This window comes from Dendrobates tinctorius, unplaced genomic scaffold (genome assembly GCF_039654945.1).
Source record: "Dendrobates tinctorius isolate UK_male_01 unplaced genomic scaffold, ASM3965494v1 ptg000019l, whole genome shotgun sequence".
Lineage (NCBI taxonomy): Eukaryota > Metazoa > Chordata > Amphibia > Anura > Dendrobatidae > Dendrobates > Dendrobates tinctorius.
In genome coordinates, this window is record NW_027361687.1 from 70,019,761 (window position 1) to 70,043,872 (window position 24,112).

Below are 24,112 nucleotides of genomic sequence, written 5' to 3' on the forward strand. Positions count from 1 at the left end.
AGGCCAGGCTTGTCCGAAGAGTCAAGGCTAACCCAAGGACAACAAGGAAGGAGCTCCGGGAAGATCTCATGGCAGTGGGGACATTGGTTTCAGTCAATACCATAAGTAACGTACTCCACCGCAATGGTCTCCGTTCCAGACGAGCCAGTAAGGTACCTTTACTTTCAAAGCGTCATGTCAAGGCTCGTCTACAGTTTGCTCATGATCACTTGGAGGACTCTGAGACAGACTGGTTCAAGGTTCTCTGGTCTGATGAGACCAAGATCGAGATCTTTGGTGCCAACCACACACGTGACGTTTGGAGACTGGATGGCACTGCATACGACCCCAAGAATACCATCCCTACAGTCAAGCATCGTGGTGGCAGCATCATTCTGTTGGGCTGTTTCTCAGCCAAGGGGCCTGGCCATCTGGTCCGCATCCATGGGAAGATGGATAGCACGGCCTACCTGGAGATTTTGGCCAAGAACCTCCGCTCCTCCATCAAGGATCTTAAGATGGGTCGTCATTTCATCTTCCAACAAGACAACGACCCAAAGCACACAGCCAAGAAAGCCAAGGCCTGGTTCAAGAGGCAAAAAAATCAAGGTGTTGGAGTGGCCTAGTCAGTCTCCTGACCTTAATCCAATTGAAAACTTGTGGAAGGAGCTCAAGATTAAAGTCCACATGAGACACCCAAAGAACCTAGATAACTTGGAGAAGATCTGCATGGAGGAGTGGGCCAAGATAACTCCAGAGACCTGTGCCGGCCTGATCAGGTCTTATAAAAGACGATTATTAGCTGTAATTGCAAACAAGGGTTATTCCACAAAATATTAAACCTAGGGGTTGAATAATAATTGACCCACACTTTTATGTTTAAAATTTATTAAAATTTAACTGAGCAACATAACTTTTTGGTTTGTAAGATTTATGCATCTGTTAATAAATCCTGCTCTTGTGTGAAGTTTGAAGGCTCTAACTTATTTGCATCTTATCAAACCTGCTAAATCTGCAGGGGGTTGAATACTACTTGTAGGCACTGTAGATCCCTCAAAGCGACTTCTAATGTGATGTGGTCCCTTAAAAAAAAAAAATGATGTTGTAAAAATGAGAAATCTCTTACTGCTTCCTTACATAAAAAAAAAATTTGTTTTCAAAATTGTGCTGATGTAAAGTAGACATGTGGGAAATGTTAATTATTAAGTATTTTGGGTGACATATCTGTGATTTAAGGGCATGAAAATTCAAAGTTGGAAAATTGTGAAATTTTCTCGAAATTTCCATTTTTTTCACAAACGCAAGATATATCAAAGAAATTTTTACCACTTTCATGATGTACATTATGTCTCGAGAAAACAATGTCAGTATTAACGGGATTCATGGACTCGTTCCAGAGTTATTACCTCCTAAAGGGACAGTGGTCAGAATTGTAAAAATTGGCCCAGTCATTAATGTGCAAACCACCCTCGGGGGTGAAGAAGTTAAATATATTCAGTGTTGCCGCATAAGCAACTGTTTGATCTACCAAAATATTACATTATTTAACCAAACCGTAAAGAAAATAATCAGAAATGTAGAATTACTTCTTTTTTTTTTACTTTTTGAGTCACCGCATCTGTCATAAAAAATTGTAATAATTAAAAAATCTCGTTGGAAATACACAATTTGTGACTGATTTTCATTGCAGGCCCCAAATCCCAGAAGAAATTTAAACGATTGATGCTGAACAGGATAAAATGGGACGAGCAGACGTCAAATCCCAAGGCAGACAGTAAGTGCATGGATCCATATAGGTCAAAAAGGAAAACAAAGAACCCAGCATATTACGAGCACACCCAAGACAATAGAGGTATATGAAAAAATGTATATAAATTTTATTGAAAGACAGAAAAAAAACAATAAAAGCATTTAAAAGGCAAAGCACACCCCCAGATGTCCCAAGTAAGTCTAACAATAAGTACTAATAGACAGAAACCACATGGTTGAAAAACCAAGATGTTAGCCTAAATGTACATAATAATACATAAGACATGACCCAATGACCCCAAATCTGGGTGTCCCCAGAAAAACAATAACATACAAACGCTCACTCCAAGCGGCCTCAGAAAAAAATGGGGCCCTGTAAGTGGCCCTGTAAGGGTAATAATGGCCCCATAAGATCCTCCATAAAATAATATGCCCCATATAATGCCCCATAAAGGTTATGGCCCCATAAAATGCTCCACAGATTATGCCCCATAAGATGCTCCATAGATATTGCCCCATAAAATACTCCATAGATTATTCCCCCATGAGATGCTCCATAGATTATGCCCTCATATGCTGCTCGATAGAATATGCCCTCATATGCTGCTCGATAGAATATGCCCTCATATGCTGCTCGATAGAATATGCCCTCATATGCTGCTCGATAGAATATGCCCCCATATGCTGCTCCATAGAATATGCCCCAATGTGCTGCCCCATAGAATATGCCCCCATGTGCTGCCCCATAGAATATGCCCCCATGTGCTGCCCCATAGAATATGCCCCCATGTGCTGCCCCATAAAATATGCCCCCATGTGCTGCCCCATAGAATATGCCCCCATGTGCTGCCCCATAGAATATGCCCTCCATATATTATGCCCCCATATGCTGCTGCTGCAAAAAAAAAAAATGCCATACTCGCCTCTCCTGCTCAGGACCTGGCACCTGAGATATTCACCTGTCCCCAGGGTCCACCGCTTCTCACCGCTGTCTGCGCGTCCTCTCACCACGCCCCCTGCTGGCTAAACGTCACGGACACAGGAAGCAGCAGACAATGTGAGCAGCGATGAGTTCCGGGGGACAGGTGAATATCGCTATACTCACCCATCCTGGCGCAGTCTCTGCAGCCCCACCGCTTCCCCACTGTCTCCCTTCCTGCCTTCAGCGGTCACGTGATACCGCTCATTACACTCATGAATATGCGCATATTCATGAGTTTAATGAGCGGTACCACGTGACCGCTAAAGGCAGGAAGGGAGACCTGGAGAGAGAAGCTTGGGGGTTGCAGGGACCGCGCCCGGGGGGGTCAGTATGATCTCTGACACCCCCGCTCCCGCTCCCCCCGCCGACCCCCAGGTATATGACTTGTGTATAAGACGAGAGGGGGACTTTCAGCCCCCAAAAAATGGGCTGAAAATATCGTCTTATACACGAGTATATACGGTACATTTTTTCAAATACCCCTATTGTCTTGGGTGTGCGCCTAATATGCTGGGTTCTTTGTTCTCCTTTTTGAATTATGCTTCTGCCTGTGCATTGTGCAGCATCCCTTAGATATTTTTGAAAATTGATCATTTTGCCCTTTAGTGGTGCTCCCTACCCCCCCCTTTTTTTTTTTTTTCTGGATCCATATAGGTAACGCCAAATAACACGATCGTGGATCGCTGCAATTCTGTATGTGCCCAGTCGAAGCCTGTATATCTCCTCGCCATACACTCCTTCAACTAAAATACTTAACTCTGTAGAAGATCCTTAATCGACTGTTCTTTTTCTCTACAGATGACGACGAGTCAGATGAGGAAACTGTAAAAAAGTCCAACAAGTGCTCTTTAGTGTGGGAGGTGAGCTACAGATTATTGTTTATACAGCTACTTTATGATGGGGATTGTAAAACTTAAACGTTTGTCAGTTTTTAAAATGGATTGTAAAAGGTTTATATGCAGTAAGATTTGTCACTTACTTTTGAAGTGTCTATTACGGAGTTGGATCCTTAAAGTGTTATTCCCCATTTTCATAGCTGGATGTAGTAGGATAGTACTTGTAAAAACAAACACTTTTGCAATTTACCGCTTGTTAAAATTTGAAACCATTCTTGAGATATTAACACTTGTTTACTGCCCTGTTGCCTAAGGCTATGTGCACACACTGCGGATTGGTCTGCGGATTCTTATCTGCGGAACCGCAAATAAAACCGCAGGTAAAATGACCTGCGGTTTGCCACCTGGACAATGGAATAGGTGGCAAACCATAGCAGAATCAGCAGAAACAATTGACATGTCAATTCTTTCTGCGGATTCAAAACCGCAGCTTTTCCGCAGTTAAAAATCCGCAGCATGTGCACAGCGGATTGTAAATCCCATAGGATAACATGCTACTGTACACTGTCTGCAGAACTGCTGCGGTCAAAACCGCAGCGGAACCGCAGCAAAAACCGCAGCGTGTGCACATAGCCTAAGAGACCGACCACCACTGATTTACCATTTGCAAGCACTGCACTAAAGCTGGCAGCGATTTAGGAGGTAATGGTGAGCTCCAGTGATCCTGGCCCGCTGCTAAACAGAGCTTACAAGCTCCATAGAAAAGGGCTTGTATGCACTGTCCTTGCAGTGGTCGTTCTCCAAGGCAAGAAGCTGTAAACAAAAGAAAAATGTTAATACCTCAAGAACGGATGAAAATTTGAATAATTAGTAAAGTACAAGTGTTTGTATTTACATGTAGTATTTGACTATACCCATTAATGAAAATGAGGAAAAGCCCTTTGAAGTCGGTCTCTCATACAGCCGCATGACCATGCCCCCACTATTTATCTCCTCCTTGTGTACTTTATCATACTGTCCTCATAGGTCAACACATCATATATCCCTTCACCTCTGCTCACTGGATCACATCTCTCCCGTCGCTGTTTCTTAAGGAATTGTGTTTCTCATGCTAGGCAGCAAATGGTGATGTGCCCAGCATGAGAAACCGCAAGGGAACAACAGAGCAATATAACAGTAGCAGATCTGCATGAGTGCATTGAGTATGTAAGGAGGTGGCGGGGGCCCTCATTTACCTTCTCCCTTCTTGATGCTGTTCTCCTGTGTCACATGCGACACCCTGATGTTTTATTAATGTTTTGCTATTGTGTGCACTGTAATGTATTTGTCATGTACTGTAATGTGATGTATTGTGCTTTAGCTTAGGGATAGATTAGGAAGTAGTGCAGGACCATAAGGGGATTAGAATAGAGGGGGCACATTGGAGATAGAGAATAGGATAGATAAGAGTGTTAGTTAGATACAGGCAGCATAGCAGTTAAGCAGATGGGAGGAGTTACAAAGCATGGAGGTATAGGACAGATACTTCCTGGTTCTGTCAGACGCCTGGGCTCCTTGCCCCAAGGGTAGGACATGTGAGCAGAGTATTACAGGCCGTGGGGATGTAGCTGTTTCAGTAAGGAGCCCCAGGCTGAGAATTGTGCAGGTGGTCACCAGCTTAAACTGTGTTCCAAATTATTATGCAAAAAGAGTTTAGGAGTGATAAAGTTAGAATTTTTTTGTTTGTCATTTAAACCCATTGATGGTGATGTGTGTCAGGGCTCTTTATATATAAAGTGCTCTCAGTGAGAGAAACAAAATAGGAATCTTGTGGGTATGATACCTTTTAATGGCTAACAAATAATAGTGAATGTTGTTACAAAGCAAGCTTTCGGGACTGCTTATGTCCCTTCATCAGGCTGATCCCGAAAGCTTGCTTTGTAACAACATTCACTATTATTTGTTAGCCATTAAAAGGTATCATACCCACAAGATTCCTATTTTGTTTCTCTCACTGAGAGCACTTTATATATTTTTTTTCTACTGGCTAACACGGTACCAAACCACTTTTTTCGTTTTACTAAATTAGGGCTCTTTATATCACTGAAAGCAATTGCAGATACCTGTGCAAATTAGTTTGGCAGGTGTGTCCAAATAAAGGCAAGACTACTTAAGAAGTCTGTTCTACATTATTAAGCAGCCTACATTTTTTGCCAAAATGGGAATGAAAAAGGATGTGTCGGCTGCTGAGAAGCAACAAATTGTGGAGTATTTAGGTCAAGGCATGACTACAATCAACATTGCCAAGACACTTCATCGTCATCATCGCACAATCAAGAAGTATGTAGCTGATTCCCAGCACACACGTGTGCGTGCTGATAAGAAAAAATTGAGGACTCTTTCCAACAGGCAATTGCGTCAGGTTAAAAGAGCAGCTGCAAAAATGCCTTGTCATAGCAGACAAGTTTTTGAAGCTGCTGGTGCCTCCAATGTCCCCCGAATAACAAGATGCAGGGTCCTTCAGAGGTTTGCAGCTGTGCGTAAGCCATCCTGTCAACCACCTCTATCCACTGCACACAAGCAGAAACGGCTCCAGTGGGCCAAACGATACATGAAGACTGACTTCCAAACTGTTGTGTTCACCGATGAGTGCCGTGCAACGCTTGATGGTCCAGATGGATGGAGTGGAGGATGGCTGGTTGATGGACACCCCATGAAAACACGGCTAAGGCGCCATCAAGGAGGAGGAGGAGTAATGTTTTGGGCTGGAATCATGGGGAGAGAGATTGTCGGCCCCTTTAGGATCCCTGAAGGGGTAAAGATGAACTCCATAATCTATGTGGAGTTTCTAAAACAGCACTTCCTGCCATGGTTCAAGAGGAAGAACCGTGCTTTCCGCAGCAAGATCATTTTCATGCATGATAATGCACCGTCTCATGCTGCAAATAACACATCTGCATCTCTGGCTGCTATGGGCATAAAAGAGGACAAACTTATGGTGTGGCCACCATCTTCCCCTGACCTCAACCCCATTGAGAACCTCTGGAGCATCACCAAAAGGAGTGTCTATGATGGCGGGAGGCAGTTCACATCTAAGCAACAGCTCTGGGAGGGTATTCTGTCCACATGCAAAACAATTGAAGCACAAAGTATCCAAAAACTGACAAATTCAATGGACGAGAGAGTTCAGAAGCTTCTTTCCAACAAGGGGTCCGATGTGCAAATGTAACATCACCTAGAATAAAGTTTTGACTTGAAAACTGTTTGATTTCATTTTGTAATAAGCTGATAATGCTTATAATTTCACAATTGACCATTTTTTTGTTCAAAATAAAAATAAAAAGGTTGAAAACTCTGCTGTGCATAATAATTTGGAACATGCATTTTGAGTGTTTCTTATTTTTAAAAATATACTGTTTTCATAGGCAGTTTGTTCAAAAACATTGCAATTATACTAGAACTAGATTATGGCCCGATGCTATCGCATCGGGAGGATGCAATAGCATCACACCTCTTGCCATGTTAACCCTCAACACACACACTCCTCAACACACACTCCTCTCACCTTTCACCATCTCCACTCACTCTTTCTCTCCACATACGACCCCTTCTCTCACTCCGTCTCTCATACTCAAGCCGTCATCGTCGCTGCTCCACGATCCCCGACATCTTCTTCCGCCGGCGCCATCCTGGATCCAGACGTTGTCCACGCCGGCGACATGTTCTTGCGGCGACGCCATCTTGAGTATCGTGAAATCCCGCGATAGTCAAGATGGCATCGCCGGAAGAACATGTCGCCGGCGTGGACGACGTCGGGATTCAAAATGGCGTCGACGAAATCTCACGAGTTTTCTCCGACGCCATTTTGGATCCCGACGTCGTCCTCGCCGGCGACATGTTCTTGCGGCGACGCCATCTTGACTATCGCGGGATTTCGCCGATCCAAAATGGCGTCGCCGCAAGAACATGTCGCCGGCGTGGACGACGTCGGGATCCAAAATGGCGTCGGCAAAATCTCGCGAGTTTTCGCCGACGCCATTTTGGATCCCGACGTCGTCCTCGCCGGCGACATGTTCTTGCGGCGACGCCATCTTGACTATCGCGGGATTTCGCCGATCCAAAATGGCGTCGCCGCAAGAACATGTCGCTGGCGTGGAGGACGTCTGGATCCAGGATGGCGCCGGCGGAAGATGATGTCGGGGATCGTGGATCAGCGGCGATGACGGCGTGAGTATGAGAGACGGAGTGAGAGAAAGGGTCGTATGTGGAGTGAAAGAGTGAGTGGACGTGAGTGGAGATGGTGAAAGGTGAGTGGAGTGTGTGTGTTGAGGGTTAACATGGAAAGAGGTGTGCGGTGACGTCACCGGTTACAACTGGACGGAAGTTGTTACAACCGGAAGTTGCTTAGGGCATTTATTATTATAGATATTAGATGACTGGAAAATAACAATGACTGCAATTCATATAGGTAATTTAGAGAAAATATGAGGAAATATTTTTTGCATAATAATTTGGAACACCGTGTATACAGAACTGTTCCAACGAAGGATCCGAAGCTAGCGGCTGGAATTAGGAGGCACCTGAGTTGGCGAGCCCGTTATCCTATAACTCGCAGCTGGACCAGGGAAGATGGAGGGCCTGGAGCACAAGTGGGACAGCAATTGTCCAGAAGAGGACAGGGATTGTCCAGGGATATAGTTGAGCTTGCCAGGAAAGGGAAGCTGATGCAGAAGATAGTCTGTCCGGTTGACAGGGAAAGATAAGATGTCTCTGTGTTTAACTTGTGCTACCTGTGTGAAGAATGCAGATAAGAGGTCTGTGTTTAACTTGTGCTGCCTGTGTGAAGAATGCAGGGAAGATGTCTGTGTTTGACTTGTGCTGCCTATGTTATGAATACGCTGCTGTCTAGTAAAGTTAAGCTGTTGGAAAAAGACCTTGTCTCTCAAGTGATTTGTGGCGCTCATGAATGCGGAGCCGACATGGCAGCAGTTGAGGGGAATCTGACAGAGCCTGAGAGTGTGCTGTGGTGCATACTGCACATGCAGTACAATGGACTTTATCTTTTCATGTACAAGGTGCTGTGGTGCTCACTGACTGTTGCATAGTGAACTCGCCCACTACTGCAACCCTGTGTCACCTTGTTACAAGCACTTACAGCACTACTGTACACCTTGTACTCGCGACAAAGTGTCTGTAAGAGAACACAGGATTCGTGGGAACTATAGTCTTTCACGTTTGTCTTGCCCACAGCAATCTCTGGCAGCATCTAAACAAATTACTGCACAGTGCTGGCAAAAATGGGGAACATTGTTACTTGTGGTCTATGGTGGCATTGTCTGGTGAGAATTCAAGACACATGAATGTTTTCCTAGATTACCCTTTGCCTCGTAGTTATCAATATTGTTTGATTTTTTTTTTTAGGGAACAGCCAAAGAACGCAGTTTCGGTGACATAAAGTTCAAACAGTGCCCCACAGAAAACATGGCGCGAGAACATTTTAAGAAGCACGTGGCTGAGCACTACTGGGACCTGGCACTGAGTCAATCAGTTTTGGAAACTGCAGACTGAGCTCCATCTATTTTTTGGGCAGAGGGGGCTATGTCAGATAGATCTACCATGGTTGTATTTTCCTCAAACCACTGATTTTGGACAGCGTTACATCATCCTACTCCTCACCGCTGGGCCTAGGACACAAGCAGAGAATAACTTCCACTTCCGGAATACAAAAAAATAAACACAATTTTTTACATACTGCTCTAGACAGGTTCACCTATGCTTTGAGGTTTTTTTTTTCTAGTAGCCCCTGTGGTCAATGGAGTAGCCCTGAATTTTTTTAATGGGCGATTTATTTTTTTTTTCCTCTTCAAAACAAATGTTCTATAGAGTTGTTTCCAATGGAAAGACATGGGGGTTGCCTTTCTCCGAAAAGGTTTTTTTTGGCCCTATTGCTTCTGTAAGTGTGGCCCCTGAGCTGGCCCTTACTTTGGTCCTAGATCTATATGCCCGCTGTATGCTGTCTGCAGGTCCAGCAGTACCCATATTGGATGGTTCCCAGAAGACCTCATCATTTGCATGCGGCAGGAGTGTTGCCCAAATTTACATGTCAGCATCGGCCGTGTGCAAATGCAATGTTGTAAAGGGATGGTTTTAATAAAGTTTATTGGATGTATGGCTTTCTCCATTAATTTATATGGGAGCTTCAAAAATTTCAAATTTTGGAGCTGCCATAGAAATGAGGGATGAGAAGATGCAGAAGAAAAAACTCAAACTGTAACTAAAGGGACAGCGAAAATGTTCCTATTCTGGACACTGCATCCATATTGTAAGTTCTGCCTCCCACTCCACGCTGTTGAGAATCTCCACTAACGTATTTGTTCCCCTTTCTTTCCCTGTTGCCACATGGCGGGCTCAACTCATGCACTAATCCAGCCCCCTTTCGTTAGAAGAAGGGGGCTGTCTTAGTTAATGACAGTGACGTAGAAGAGGGGCAGAAATCGGGGGCACTGGTAACAAAGGACATTAATTAATTTTTTTTTTTTTTACGTTTTGTCAAGCCTTTTTAGCGTACAGCTAATTTTTTTTTATTTTCACGGTTTGATTTTTTTTAATTTGCATTGCTAGAAGTAACATCTTGTCTTTTATGCAAAGTAATTAAAAACAAAAAAAAGATAAAACCCGAGTCGATGATACAGTTAATTGATTCCTATATGATTTTTACTTTTATTTAAGTTTTATATTTAGAAATATATATTTTGTTGTAAACTTTCACGGGTTTGGTCTTTTGCTTTAAATATTTCTGATTTGGTTGCAGCGTTACCATGGGCCAGCGATTTTACTGACTACTAAGTTTTCTGTGAAATCCCTTTTTTCTCTGGGGTTTCATTGTTTGCAGGTTTCCATGACTTCACCCTGGATGTTAAGAGGCAGACACTAACCCAAAAGTGTCAGTTCCTGCTGAGGAATTTTTATATATGCTGTATGGACAAATCTAAGTCCTTAAAGGGAGTCTTTCATTAGGTTTTTACTTTCTAATCTGAGAGCAGTATGATTTAGGGGCAGAGACCCTGATTGCAGTGATTTATCACTTGCCGGTCTGCTCGATGCAGTCTAATCCCCTCCATGACAGGACACAGGAGGTTGCCTCCCCATCCTAATTAGGGACAGGAAACAAGAGGTTTAAATAGTCCTCCCCTTCCCTCAATCCCCAGTGTTTTCCTGTCCCTAAGGGATGAAGAGGTTTTTCGCGTGTTCCTGAGGGTGGGCCGGTGACACACTCGGGGGTATACCTTTTAAGCTGGGCAGCCTGGGTCAATCGTCCCGGGCCTTCCTCCCTCAGCTGTTCCTGCCGTGGGCTGAACTGCACCATCCTCCGGCACCACTAGCAATCCTGATGGTGAAGATGTGGTTGGGAGCCTCCTGTTGCCCCCCAGCCTCGTAGCTCTCTTCTCCTCGTGCCTGCATTCCGGCGGTGGCTTCCGCACTTTCCAGCAGTCCTGGGTATACACAGGAAGTGACGTACACCGCCAGGAGAGAAGGCGTAACGTCACTTCCACCCTGCGTTCCACGGTGGCATGCACCGCCATTTTGGCGAGAAATTTCAAATTTTTAAAGCCGGGAAGGCGCCAGAAGACAGGTCCTATCACAGAGTGGGAGAAGATCTCATCCTATTGGATGAGAAGAAGCGCTGGGTCATGGTTCCTGTATAAAAGGACCCTGATGGAAGACTCCATAAGGTAGGACTGTGTTTCTGAATTGAATGATGGATGTACCTTCCCTTAGAGCTGCATCTGCAGAGCCCAGTTAAAATCCTGGTCCAGTGAGTATCTCTGGTAAGGGGTACCCCCTTTGGTACAGGCTCCATCATTATGGGAATTTCCCTTCTCCTCTCTTCTAGGGAGACAAGGATCCTGCACCAAAATCAGGGGAAAAAGCTGCAAATCGCAAATGCTCTATCTGCAGTAAAAAGCTTTATGTCAGTTATGCACAGAGAAAATTGTCCGGGAAGAACTGTCCCTGATGGAATGAAGTAAGAGAGATGGTGCGACAGGAGATACATTCATCCCTGGCTACCTTCTCTCTGTCCTTTACAAGGGGTCCAGCAGTTTCCAAAAAGAGAAAAAACACCCCCCGAGGCTTCTGACTCAGAAGCTCAATCGTCACGCCCTGAAGAATGGATGGAGGAAGGTGAACTTACTCCGAGTCATACGGAGGATAATAAAAACAATTATTTTTATCAGAAGATATGGAGGAGCTTCTACTAGCAGTCAGTAATACGATGGGAGTTGAAGAGGAGAGACCATCCCACTCAATCCAAGATGAATTGTTCGTTGGTCTAAAGTCAAGAATGAAGATGGTCTTTCCTATCCATGACAACATCCAAAATTTAATCCTAGATGAATGGGAATTCCCAGAAAGGAAACTGAACATTCCAGGTGCGATGAAGGATCACTTTCCCCTAGATGAGGATGTCTCAAAGTGCTGGACTGAAATCCCTAAAGTGGATATCCAGGTGGCTAGGGTAGCCAAGAAAATTATGCTACCCTTTGAAGACTCCTCTCAACTTAAAGATCCACTTGACTGCAAGATGGAAAGCTTATTGAGGAAGTCCTGGGAAGCATCAGCAACCTCCTAAGGGCATGTTTCCACGGTCCGGAGACATTCAGGAATAGCTGCGGATTGAACGCTGCGTCCTGCCGCAGCATTTAACCTGCAGCGTCCAGATGTTCCAGCATAGTGGAGGGGATTTTATGAAATCCCATCTCCACTATGCGTCCGATTACGCGGGTGACACACCTGCTAAACCGGACATGCGGAGCGTCTTTTTAGACCGCAGCATGTTGGTTTACCTTGTGGAGATGCTCAGTCTCCGTAAGGTAAACTGCCTACTCTATGGGTACCTTGCGGTGATTCCGGATGTGTTCACTAAGCACATCCGGAATCACCGCGTGGACAGAAGGCGGGGCTTTGGGCGGAGCGGGGTTTCCCCTCCGGCCAAAGCGCAAGTAATACGGTAACGTACCCTTAAAGACAAATGTCGCATCCACCTGCGTCACGAGAACCCTATTTCTCTGGTTGCAACAACTGTAAGACCATATTAGGAGTGGTACCCCGAGAGAAGACCTTCTGGACTCTTTATCTCTCCTACAGAAAGCGGCTGGTTTCTTTGCAGACGCCTCTGCTGAGTCAGTTTGCATTGCTGCAAGGACGTCAGTACTCTCCAACACCACCCAAAGGGCACTGTGGTTAAAGATGTGGAGCGGTGACATCCTATCCAAATCTAAACTATGCTCTATTCCCTTCAAATGTGAATACGTTTTTGGTCCTGCACTGGGCGAATTACTGGAGAAAAAGTAACCGACAAAAAAAAATCTTCTTGAGCCAAAAACACTCAAGAAGAAGCCATTGCGTCCACCTCAAAGTCAGACCCTTCAATATAGAGGGAAAGTTCAAACCGATCGATAAAGCTACCCAAAAGGAGGTAAAGCAAGAAATATCTTTCAGAACCCCTGTTCAGATGGGAAGTGACGCCAAACAAGTAGGGGGCAAGATTTCGAGCTACTTCTCAAGCTGGCAAGAGATAACATCAGATCAAAAAATCCTGGACTGTCAGAAGGGGAATAAAAATAGAATTTTCCTCCTTTCCCCCACAAAGACTAGAGGTGACATATCTTCCATCTTCAAGGCTTCAGAAAATTCTGTATACAGAACTCCAGCAGATACTATCCTCCACAGTAATATCACCGATTTTGGAAGCAGCAGAGCAAGGCCATTACTCCTGGGTATTTCTTATAAAAAAGCCGAGGGGGGGTTACCGGGTCATCATCAACATGAAGCGGCTAAACCAGTACATTGTGTATCGACGATTCAAAATGGAGTCGGTAAAAACCACAATACCACTGATCGGGAAGAACTTTGTCATGGCCAGCAGGTGGCATACTACCATGTACCCATCCATCCAATCTACCATCGGTATCTGAGATTTGCAGTCACTCTAGGCCAGGAAGTACATCACTTCCAGTTCAGGGTACTTCCCTTCGGCATATCATCAGCACCCCGAACATTCACTAAAACTATGGCGGACATAGTAGCCTTCTTTAGGAAGCAAAACATCTGCATCGTCCCCTACCTGGACGACCTCATTATGGCTCCTTCCAGTACCATTCTAAGATGGTATCTCCGGTCAGTCCTACATACCCTAACATCTTTAGGCTGGATTGTAAATCGAGACATCAGACCTGAACTCATCAACCAAGAAAGTCTTTTTAGGAATCCTCCTAGATTCCCAAAATCAGAAATTCATTCTTCCGGTCACCAAGCAATTATGCGTAAGATCAAGGGTTCGGACCCTAAAAACCCAGAAGAGGGTGACCTTAAGATTCACAATGTCAGTACTGGGATCAATGACATCATGTATTCAGGCAATTCCCTGGGCCCAAGCTTACTCGAGAATACTCCAAAAGTTTATCTCCCGCTGGAACAGAACCCCCAGAGATACTCGGTACAAGGATCTCTTCCTCAACATGTAAAACTATCCCTCAACTGGTGGCTCAGCCGAGAAAATATGGCAAAGGGAATACCTTGGATGCAATATCCAATGTCTTCAAGTACAACAAATGCCAGCAAACGCGGTTGGGGAACAGTGACATCTCAGGGAGTCACTGGCGGATGCTGGCAGGTAGAAGGCACTTTGCAAGGATTCCCTATCAATGGCCACAAATTACCATCCTCCTCAGACAATAACGAAGGCCTTCTTTGTTTCCCGGCAGAGGACACAGAGAAATTAAAGTTGTTGGGGCCACAATGAAAATGGAGGACATTAAGGAGCGCAAACTGTACAGGACATGTTTGGGGGGGTTGGAGGTGAGGAAATAGACATGTTTCTAAGTACATAAGAACTATCCTCCCGGACAAAGAAGGAATGGAAGAAGCCTGATAAGAGATTTCATTCCAAAGCAAAATTCCCCTTTGAAACGGATATATCTTAGCGTTGGGAAAAGAACCCCTTAGATAAAAGGCAAAAAGTTTCCTCAAAAGGGGCTGGGTGTCAGGTAAATATGTCTGCAACATACACAGCAAGATCCCTGATTGTATGGTTACATCGGTTATGCTCTCGGATAAAAAACAAATGCCCGCAGGATCAGATTTTAGCCGATTTTCCAACCATTCGAGAAGCGGCTGATTTTCTAGCGGATGCAGTAAAACTCCCAGTCCACTCATGAACTCTGGGCTCTTAGTTTAAAGAATTGGGCAGGGGATCTTCAGTCAAAAAGTAATTTATGCAGTATTCCATATCAAGGAGAATTCAATTTTGATCAGTCATAGATGAGATACTGGAGAAAGCGGCAGATGCCAAGAAAGGACGCTTCTGAAAGAAGGGAGTTTGCATCTACAAAGGACCAGTGGCCATAGAAAGGGAAAAGGCCTTAGTTATTACTCCCTTCCCTCTGATCCCCCAGAGACCCAGAAGACAATGATGCCAGACCCCAGGTAGATGAAAGTGTAAAAAGGTTTCTTCATGGCTGGGCAGAGATTTAAAAGAACAGATGAATCTGGGATACCATAGAGCAGGGGTTAAAGCTAGAATTCCAGTCTGATCAGGATTTAATAGTATTACTTAAGAGAGCCATGTCCATCCTGGGGTCCCTATCATCGTGCATTCCTGCAGTTGCAAGTGCGTTTCAGAACACTCCACTTGGAGGTTCTGGATGCAAAACAGAGGTGCAAGGGACACCTAGACAGGAGAATACGGGTGTCAAAAACAACTCTGGAGTTCCTAATGTGGTGGCTTTGATGGGAGATACAGTTACAGGGAGTTCTCTGGGAGATATAAATTTTTTTCTTTTATTTTCATGGATGCAAGTCCCTTCGGTTGGGGGGCACATGTGGACAGCAGCGTTTCAGGGGCAGAGGTCACTGGCTCTGAGACAAGTTTCCTCAAGTCTGAAGGAAATGACAGCGGTCAGATTGGCTCTGGTAGAAGCATTATCTGGTCTAACACTTATTTCCAACAACAGGACAGCAGTGTTTTATATAAACAAAAAAGGTGACTCAAAGTCCAGGTCGCTGATGGACGAAACAGGGGAAACTCATGGTGGTAGAAGAGACTCTCGGGTCTCTTTCAGCAGATTATCCAAAAAGAAATAACTAAATAAATGGAGTACCTCTCATGCTCTTTAACCAATGAAGCAGTTATAGAGGCTCAACCTTTTAAATCTGTAGGTTTCCTGTAGTTGGGGGCAGATCCTCTTTTGTTGTGGGTTTTGGAAAATCAAATAAACGTAAAGGATTTTTTATATTTATTTTTTTACATACAGAATTTAAAAATCTGACACGGACACAGGAACCAAATAAGTATCCGGAACACTAAAAAAAACTAAAGTGATCTTTCCAAGTGTGAAAAAAATCCATTGCTGGAAAAAAGGTGTAGAAACCCCTAAGAGTAATAGGTACTTGTAAGCCATCACTCCGACTCCACCATGTGTTACAGAGGATGTGCTCTGCTGAGGATCAGGAGCCTCTCCAAGCCTTCTCCATTCTTTCCTCTTCCCATCATTCAGGTACAGGTATGTTAGTCTTGCTTTTTGAGACCTGAGCGGCTTCTTTAGATGTTTTTTTGGTAAAGTCTAATCTGGCCTTTCAATTTTTAAGGCTGACTAAAGGATTCTGCAATCATCCAACACTATTGTTTTCTGTGGTTCAAGCCTTTTTGAGTTCACAAATGTGCTTTTTTTAACAGAATGTACCAAAATGTTTATTTGGCCCCTCCTAACATTTCTGCCATCTCTCTTATGGATTTCTTTTTTTGCCTAATAATCTGTTTCTCTCCCATTGAGAGCTCCTTTGATCACATATTGTGGGCTCATAGCAACAGCTTCCTAATGCAAATGCCACTCTGGAATCAGCTCCAACCCTTGTACCTGCTTAATTAATATTAACAAGGGGAGAGCCTATTAAAGACCTTTTGAGATAATTACCCAATTACTTTTGGTCCCTTGAAAAAGAGATAGTTACATATTAAAGATCTGTAATTCCTATATCTTCACCCCAATTACGATCCGAATACCCTACCCTCAAATTAAAACTGAGAAGCTGCATGTTAAGTGCAGATTGATTATACTACTGCATCTTAAATAGGTGCGTATACACCTCTCCTCCCCTCAGTATATAGCTGCATATGCCCTCTCCTCCCCTCAATATATAGAGGTTCTTCTCACAAAATTAGAATATCATCGAAAAGTTAATTTATTTCAGTTCTTCACTACAAAAAGTGAAACTTCTATAGAGTCATTACAAACAGTTATTTATTTCAAGTGTTTATTTCTGTTACTGTTACTGTTGATGATTATGGCTTACAGCCAATGAAAACCCAAAAGTCATTATCTCAGTAAATTAGAATAATTAGCAAAAACCACCTGCAAAGGCTTCCTAAGTGTTTAAAAAGGTCCCTTAGTCTGTTTAAGTAGGCTCCACAATCATGGGGAAGACTGTTGACTTGACAGATGTCCAGAAGGCAGTCATTGACACACTCCACAAGGAGGGTAAGCCACAAAAGGTCACTGCAAAAGATGCTGGCTATTCACCGAGTGCTGTATCCATGCATATTAATGGAAAGTGGAGTGGAAGGAAAAAGTGTGGTAGAAAAAGGTGCACAAACAACAGGGATAACCACAGCCTTGAAAGGATTGTTAAGAAAAGGCCATTCGAAAATTTGGGGGCGATTGACATGGGCTACAAGTGTCGCATTTCTTGTGTCGAGCCACTCATGACCAATAGACAATGCCAGAAGCATCTTACCTGGACCAAAGAGAAACAGAACTGGACTGTTGCTTAGTGGTCCAGATGAAAGTAAATTTTGCCTTTCATTTGGAAATCAAGGTCCCAGAGTCTGAAGGAAGAGTGGAGAGGCACATAATCCAAGCTGCTTGAGCTCTAGTGTGAAGTTTCCACAATCAGTGATGGTTTGGGGAGCCATGTCATCTGCTGGTGTAAGTCCACTGTGTTTTATCAAGACCAAAGTCAGCGCAGCCGTCTACCAGGAAATTTTACAGCACTTCATGCTTCCCTCTGCCGACAAGCTTATTGGAGATGGAAATTTCATTCTCCAGCAGGACTTGGCACCTGTCCACACTGCCAAAAGTACCAATATCTGGTTTAAAAACAATAGTATCACTGTGCTTGATTGGCCAGCAAACTTGCCTGACCTTAGCCCCATAGAGAATCTATGGGGTATTGTCAAGAGGAAGATGAGAGGCACCAGACCAAACAATTCAGACGAGCTGAAGGCTGCTATCACAGCAACCTGGGTTTCCATAACACTTCAGCAGTGCCACAGGCTGATCGCCTCCATGCCACGCCGCACTGATGCAGTAATTTTTTTAAATTGTTTTTATTAATTTAACAAGGAAAAGGGGTACAAGCAATTACCGTATGTTCATGACATTAAACCATAATCCCACTTTTTCCCTTATCCCACCCCCCTCCCCTTCCTGCAAATGTCATCATTTAAAAAGATTCCTTAAATTGGTGCGTGTCCTCCAATGCTTTGTAGCAAGTACCATCTGGTGCTCTCGAATTGTCTGTTCCTAGACTGTATCCTCTGTAGGAGGAAATAAGAAATTACCATCTGCTGAAAAACTTCTCTGTTAACCTTTCTTTCTCCATCGCTTCATTGGGGGACACAGGAACCATGGGTGTATGCTGCTGCCACTAGGAGGCTGACACTATGAACATAAAAAAAGTTAGCTCCTCCTCCGCAGTATACACCCCACCGGCTGGCGTTCAATTACTCAGTTTAGCTTAGTGTCAGTAGGAGGTGGACACAGGTCTTTCATTAGACCCTTATCTACCTCAGTGTGCGTCGTTCCTTTTCAGGTTTTCCAGAGGGATACAGAGTGAATAGTCGCTGCTGTACTCCCACATAGAGACTATGAATACGGCGTGTACTGCCACCCCGTATCCTCATACGTCTACATGGCAGGATCAAGAGCCTAACACGGATGCGTGTCCAGGCGACCCAGTCTGATCTTAGCCCGTCTCCACCCCACTCGCCCACCAGAACCTGTCGGTCAAGGGAGACACGGACGTCCGAGAGGAGATCTATTCATATGGACGTCTGGATTCTTCTGGGATAGGGGTACCCCATTGCTTTCTCAGGTACCCCTTTAGGACAAGACTACGGAGGGTAAGTATTTCCCTCCCCAACTCCTCTGACTGGGTCCTTACTAGTTCTCCCTGAGTAGTGGAGTTGTCCCTGAAGGCTCCAAAGGAGCGCAGGAAATAGGCATAGGGGCTTCTGTGCGACGCCTACTCTTTCGGAGTCGGGCTAGGGCTTACCACCGCGGTTTTGCGTCTCATGTCAGGCCTCTGCGCCGACCCGCTCTCTGTCGGCTCTAATCCAGGCCCCGGCTTCTACTCGGGCCTTGTCCTGACGCGCGACCATGCCCCTTTCTTCGGGCGGGCTTTTTCCCGCCTGTCCTGCGCCACCCACCGCTCCATTCAGGGACAGGAGTCGGCGTTGGTCCCGCCCACTCCTAATCCTCCTATGGCTCTGTGGCACCGCCATCTTGGTACCCCTGGAAGGGCGGTTCGCTCCGCCCCCTCTTCCCAGACCCACAATGAGCTAATGACCGCCCACTGCTCAAGGAAGGAGCGTTTTTCCTCAGGCCGCCGCCATTTTACCTCAGCCTGTGAGCCGGTCGCCGTTATGCCCTGCCTGCAGGACTCGCAGACCCAAGCAAGCTGCGCAGCCCCATAGCTGTAAGTCGCTTCAGGACACCGGTTCCGTGAGTAGCTCTGCTCTGCAGACTGACACCTCGGCTCTGTGTCCCTTAACCGTCTGGCACTGTTAGTGGTTAGCTCACCATGTCTAATTCTGAACCTCTTCGCTCTCGCCCTCCTGCCACCTTCTCTTCCTCTGCGGTGGTCAGTCACTTTGCTTGTTCTTGTAATCGCAAATTTCCATCAGGTCAGTCCTCTCCCCTCTGTCAGGACTGCAGCAACCCCATTGAACCCACCTCCCAGGAGCCCCCGGTTGTCCCAAGTGAGAGTGAGGCCCCTGTCCCTGGGTGGGCTTCATCTCTGTCACAATCTGTGGCGGACCTCACCAGGGTGTCCAAGTCCCTGGTGTCGGTACTCGATAAGTTGCCCCTGTAGGCTACCACAGGACCTAGCAGGTCACAAGATGCTCCGTCTGAGCCTGCCAATAATAGCCGCAAAAGATCCAGACAGGAGCATCGGTCCGGGTCCTCTTCCCGTTCCGTCTCGCCCCATAGTCCGATCCAGCGGCCCTCTTCCCGATCATCCTCTCCTGAGCCAGGCGAGGCTTTTTCAGATGCGTCCTCTGAGGATGCTTTGGAGCTGGACTCAGACCAAATCGCTGACATGAGGGATATGGTCCAGAGGATTCGTCCGCAGATCAGGGGGTTTCGTTCAGACGGTCTAAACCTCCTTCCAAGGTCTTCGCTCCTCATTCAGAATTCCATAAACTGACCAGGGAAAGAGAAAATCCAACCAGGCGTTTTCAAAGAGGAAAACGCCTTGGCGTGTTATATCCTTTCTCTCCGGACCTCACCGCAGACTGGTCAACTTCTTCCGTGGATCCGCCGGTTTCCAGGCTATCTCACAACACGGTCCTTCCGATTTCTGGTGGAGCATCCTTGGGAGATCCTAATGACAGGATCATATAATCCCTTGCGAAATCTGCATTCGAAGCGGCGGCAGCTGCTCTAAGCCCCCTCTTTTGCTTCTACTTGGGTTTCAAAGGCCATTGCCTAATGGGCTAAGGATCTCCGTCAGGGCATACTGGCCGGAGCTCAGCCAGAGCAGCTGGCGGATCTCGCCGACCAGATTTCTCACGCAGGCGAATATTTTGTCTCGGCCTCCCTAGATGCCGCGTCTTGCGCAGCCCAGGCATCTAGCAACGTGGTGGCAATTCGGCGCACGGTTTGGCTCAAGGCATGGCAGGCGGACTTGTCATCCAAAAAGTCCCTCACCAGCCTACCTTTTCAGGGATCGCGTCTCTTCGGCGACAGGCTGGACCAGATAATTGAGGACGACACTGGGGGCACAAGCTCCCTTCTTCCCCAGTCCAATCCTCGTCGGCCTCCTCCAAAACGTCAGTTTCGGGCCTTTCGGCCTTTTCGTCGCTTCACAACATCAGACGCGCCTTCCCAACAGCAGAGACAAGTGTGCCAAGATAGGAAGAGAGTTTCCTATAGGCCCACTCCTTCCTGGCGCTCCCATTCCTCCCATGGTAGATCCACCAGGTCCAGACCTGGAAGATCATCCTCTGCATGACTATCATCAGAATCCCAGAGCATCCCTCAGGCTGGGCGGCCGCCTTCTTGCCTTCAAGGATGTTTGGCTCACATCGGTGGAAGACGCCTGGGTTAGGGAAGTTGTATCCTTAGGATACAAGATAGAATTTGTTTCGCGTCCGCGGGATCGTTTCTTCGAATCCCGTCCCCCGAAGGACCCCGCCTTGGTTCCAGGTTTCTTCACAGCCATTGCCTCTCTCCTCAGTTCGGGGGTGATTGTTTCCGTATTATGAATAAAGCATAAGACAGTTTCTTTTGGAAATTGGCATAAATCTCACCCAAAAAATGAATATATAATATAAAGCAATAGGTGAAAAATAAAACATAACCTTTAATCCGTCAATTAAAATACTAACATGTCACCCATATGAAATAAAAGAGCATACAAATGCTCATCTAACAGGTGGGCCCCCAGCAAGGGAAGTAAGAGCCCCACCTAAAATTTAAGGATATAGATGGTCACCTAACGGTCAATTTAGGTAGACAAAACATCTAAAAGATACAGCAGTCGAGAAAAATCACTCATAATTGCCATAACCTAATTGCACATATATGAAAAAGTCATGTAAAATTACAAAGGTCTCTCAGGACCAAGAAATAGACAATCAGGTGAGGAAATAATAAAAGGAACGATCTCACTAAGTAGAGTCATGGCTCAGGAGTCACAGAAAATCCTCTGTTCAGTCCAAGTGGAGGATAGATGAAGGGAGGACAATACCCTGCCACATCCCTAAGGGGCTAACAACAAACTGATCCCCAGACTCCTGCCCTAACAAGGACAGTCCACAACTAGCCCTAAATTGCACATGCCCTGCACTTTCCCTAAGGCGGTGTCCCAACGCGTTTCATCCAAGTACAATCTTCAGGGGACAAAACTTGTAAAGTGCCATAGTGCTATTAATGAGAGGAAGCCTTCCACTCCCTATGCTGTCCCATATTTTAGTCCCCTGAAGATTGTACTTGGATGAAACGCGTTGGGACACCGCCTTAGGGAAAGTGCAGGGCATGTGCAATTTAGGGCTAGTTGTGGACTGCCCTTGTTAGGGCAGGAGTCTGGGGATCAGTTTGTTGTTAGCCCCTTAGGGATGTGGCAGGGTATTGTCCTCCCTTCATCTATCCTCCACTTGGACTGAACAGAGGATTTTCTGTGACTCCTGAGCCATGACTCTACTTAGTGAGATCGTTCCTTTTATTATTTCCTCACCTGATTGTCTATTTCTTGGTCCTGAGAGACCTTTGTAATTTTACATGACTTTTTCATATATGTGCAATTAGGTTATGGCATTTATGACTTTTTTTTCGATTGCTGTATCTTTTAGATGTTTTGTCTACCTAAATTGACCGTTAGGTGACCATCTATATCCTTAAATTTTAGGTGGGGCTCTTACTTCCCTTGCTGGGGGCCCACCTGTTAGATGAGCATTTGTATGCTCTTTTATTTCATATGGGTGACATGTTAGTATTTTAATTGACGGATTAAAGGTTGTGATTGTTCCCGTACCAGAAGGAGAACACTTCACAGGTTTCTACTCCAACCTGTTTGCAGTGCCGAAAAAAGGCGGTACGGTTCGGCCCATTCTGGATCTAAAATTACTGAACAAAAGGGTCCGTCTGCGACATTTCAGGATGGAGTCCCTTCGTTCAGCAATTGCCTCCATGGAGGCACAGGAATTTCTGTGCTCCATAAACAATCAGGAAGCCTATCTACATGTCCCCATTTTCCCGGGACATTAGAGATTCCTGCGCTTCGCGATTCAGCAGGAGCATTTCCAGTTTGTCGCCCTACCTTTCGGTCTCGCCACCGCTCCCAGGGTTTTTACAAAAATCATGGCAGCGTTGATGGCCTTCTTGAGGATCAGGGGGCTCGTACTCTTTCCGTACCTTGACGACATTCTCATCAAAGCTCCGTCCTTTCCCCAGTCTCAAGAAAGCCTGAACATCGTTCGCGACACCCTTTCTCGATTCGGGTGGGTCATCAACAGGAAAAAGTCCTGCCTGGTCCCAACCCAACGCCTTGTGTTCCTAGGCTTACTTTTCAACACCCGTCAGGCAAGAATCTTCCTTCCCAAGGAGAAGAGAGTAACTCTTCGGCGGGAGATTCGCTTGCTTCAGGGCCCGTGGCTCATTTCTCTCCGATCAGCCATGAGGGTTCTAGGGAGAATTGTGGCAACGTCGGAAGCGATTCCCTTCTCCCAATTTCATTCAAGACCGCTTCAGCAGGCCATTCTGTCGCTGTGGAACAGATCTGTCTCCTCCCTGGATTGCCCAATTCGACTCTCCTTTCAGGTCAAGCTGTCCTTCAATTGGTGGCTAACATCACCTCTCATTTCCCAGGGCCGGTCCTTCCTTCCGGTACATTGGCCAGTGGTGACGACGGACGCCAGCCTTCTCGGCTGGGGCGCGGTGTTTCGCCATCTGACCGTCCAGGGTCGTTAGTCGACGCAGGAGGCCGCTCTCCCGATCAACGTCATAGAGATATGGGCAATTTTTCTGTCCTTACTTCATTGGGACAAACTGCTCAAGGATCTGCCAGTTCGGATTCAAACGGACAATGCCACAGCGGTGGCATACGTCAACCACCAGGGAGGGACTCTGATTCCCTTGGCGTTGGACGAGGTGTCCAAAATCCTACACTGAGCAGAGAGGTCAGTTCCAGCAATATCCGCGGTACACATTCCCGGCGTGGAAAGCAGGGCCGCCGACTTTCTCAGTCGCGAGGGTCTCGCGGCAGGGGAATGGTCCCTGCATCAGGAGGTCTTCCATCAGATTTGTCTTAGATGGGGGACCCCGGACGTGGACCTTATGGCATCCCGTTTGAACAGGAAGGTTACACAGTTCGTTTCCAGGGCCCGCGATCCCCTCGCGGTGGGCGCCGATGCTCTCACTATTCCTTGGTCACAGTTCGCGCTTCCCTATCTGTTCCCTCCTCTTCCTCTTCTCCCCAAACTGTTGAAAAAGATCAAGGCAGAAGGGGTGCCAGTCATCCTAATTGCGCCCGATTGGCCCAGAAGGTCTTGGTTCGCGGACATCGTCAACCTTCTCGCGGACGCTCCCTGGAGGCTTCCAGACAGACCAGATCTGCTGTCTCAGGGTCCGATTTGCCACCCCAATTCTCAGTCGCTCAATTTGACGGCGTGGCCGTTGAGACCTCAGTTCTGAAGGGGTCAGGCTTTTCATATCGGGTTATTCACACCATGATCCGGGCTAGGAAGCCATCATCTTCCAGGATATACTATCGCACATGGAAGGCCTATTTCGGTTGGTGCGAGTCC

At 46.0% G+C, this 24,112-nt stretch overlaps 1 protein-coding gene across 2 annotated transcripts in view; it reads left to right on the forward strand.

Moving 5' to 3' along the window:
* Positions 1–9,694, forward strand: part of PRPF3 (pre-mRNA processing factor 3) — an 89,410-nt gene extending 79,716 nt beyond the window's left edge. For both annotated transcript variants that reach the window (XM_073567220.1, XM_073567221.1), the window contains exons 14-16: positions 1,670–1,753; positions 3,509–3,570; positions 8,947–9,694. In XM_073567220.1, coding sequence (XP_073423321.1) covers positions 1,670–1,753; positions 3,509–3,570; positions 8,947–9,093 — 293 coding nt within the window. In that variant the 3' untranslated portion in view covers positions 9,094–9,694. The remainder of the gene's footprint in view (positions 1–1,669; positions 1,754–3,508; positions 3,571–8,946) is intronic.
* Positions 9,695–24,112: the final 14,418 nt, after the last annotated feature.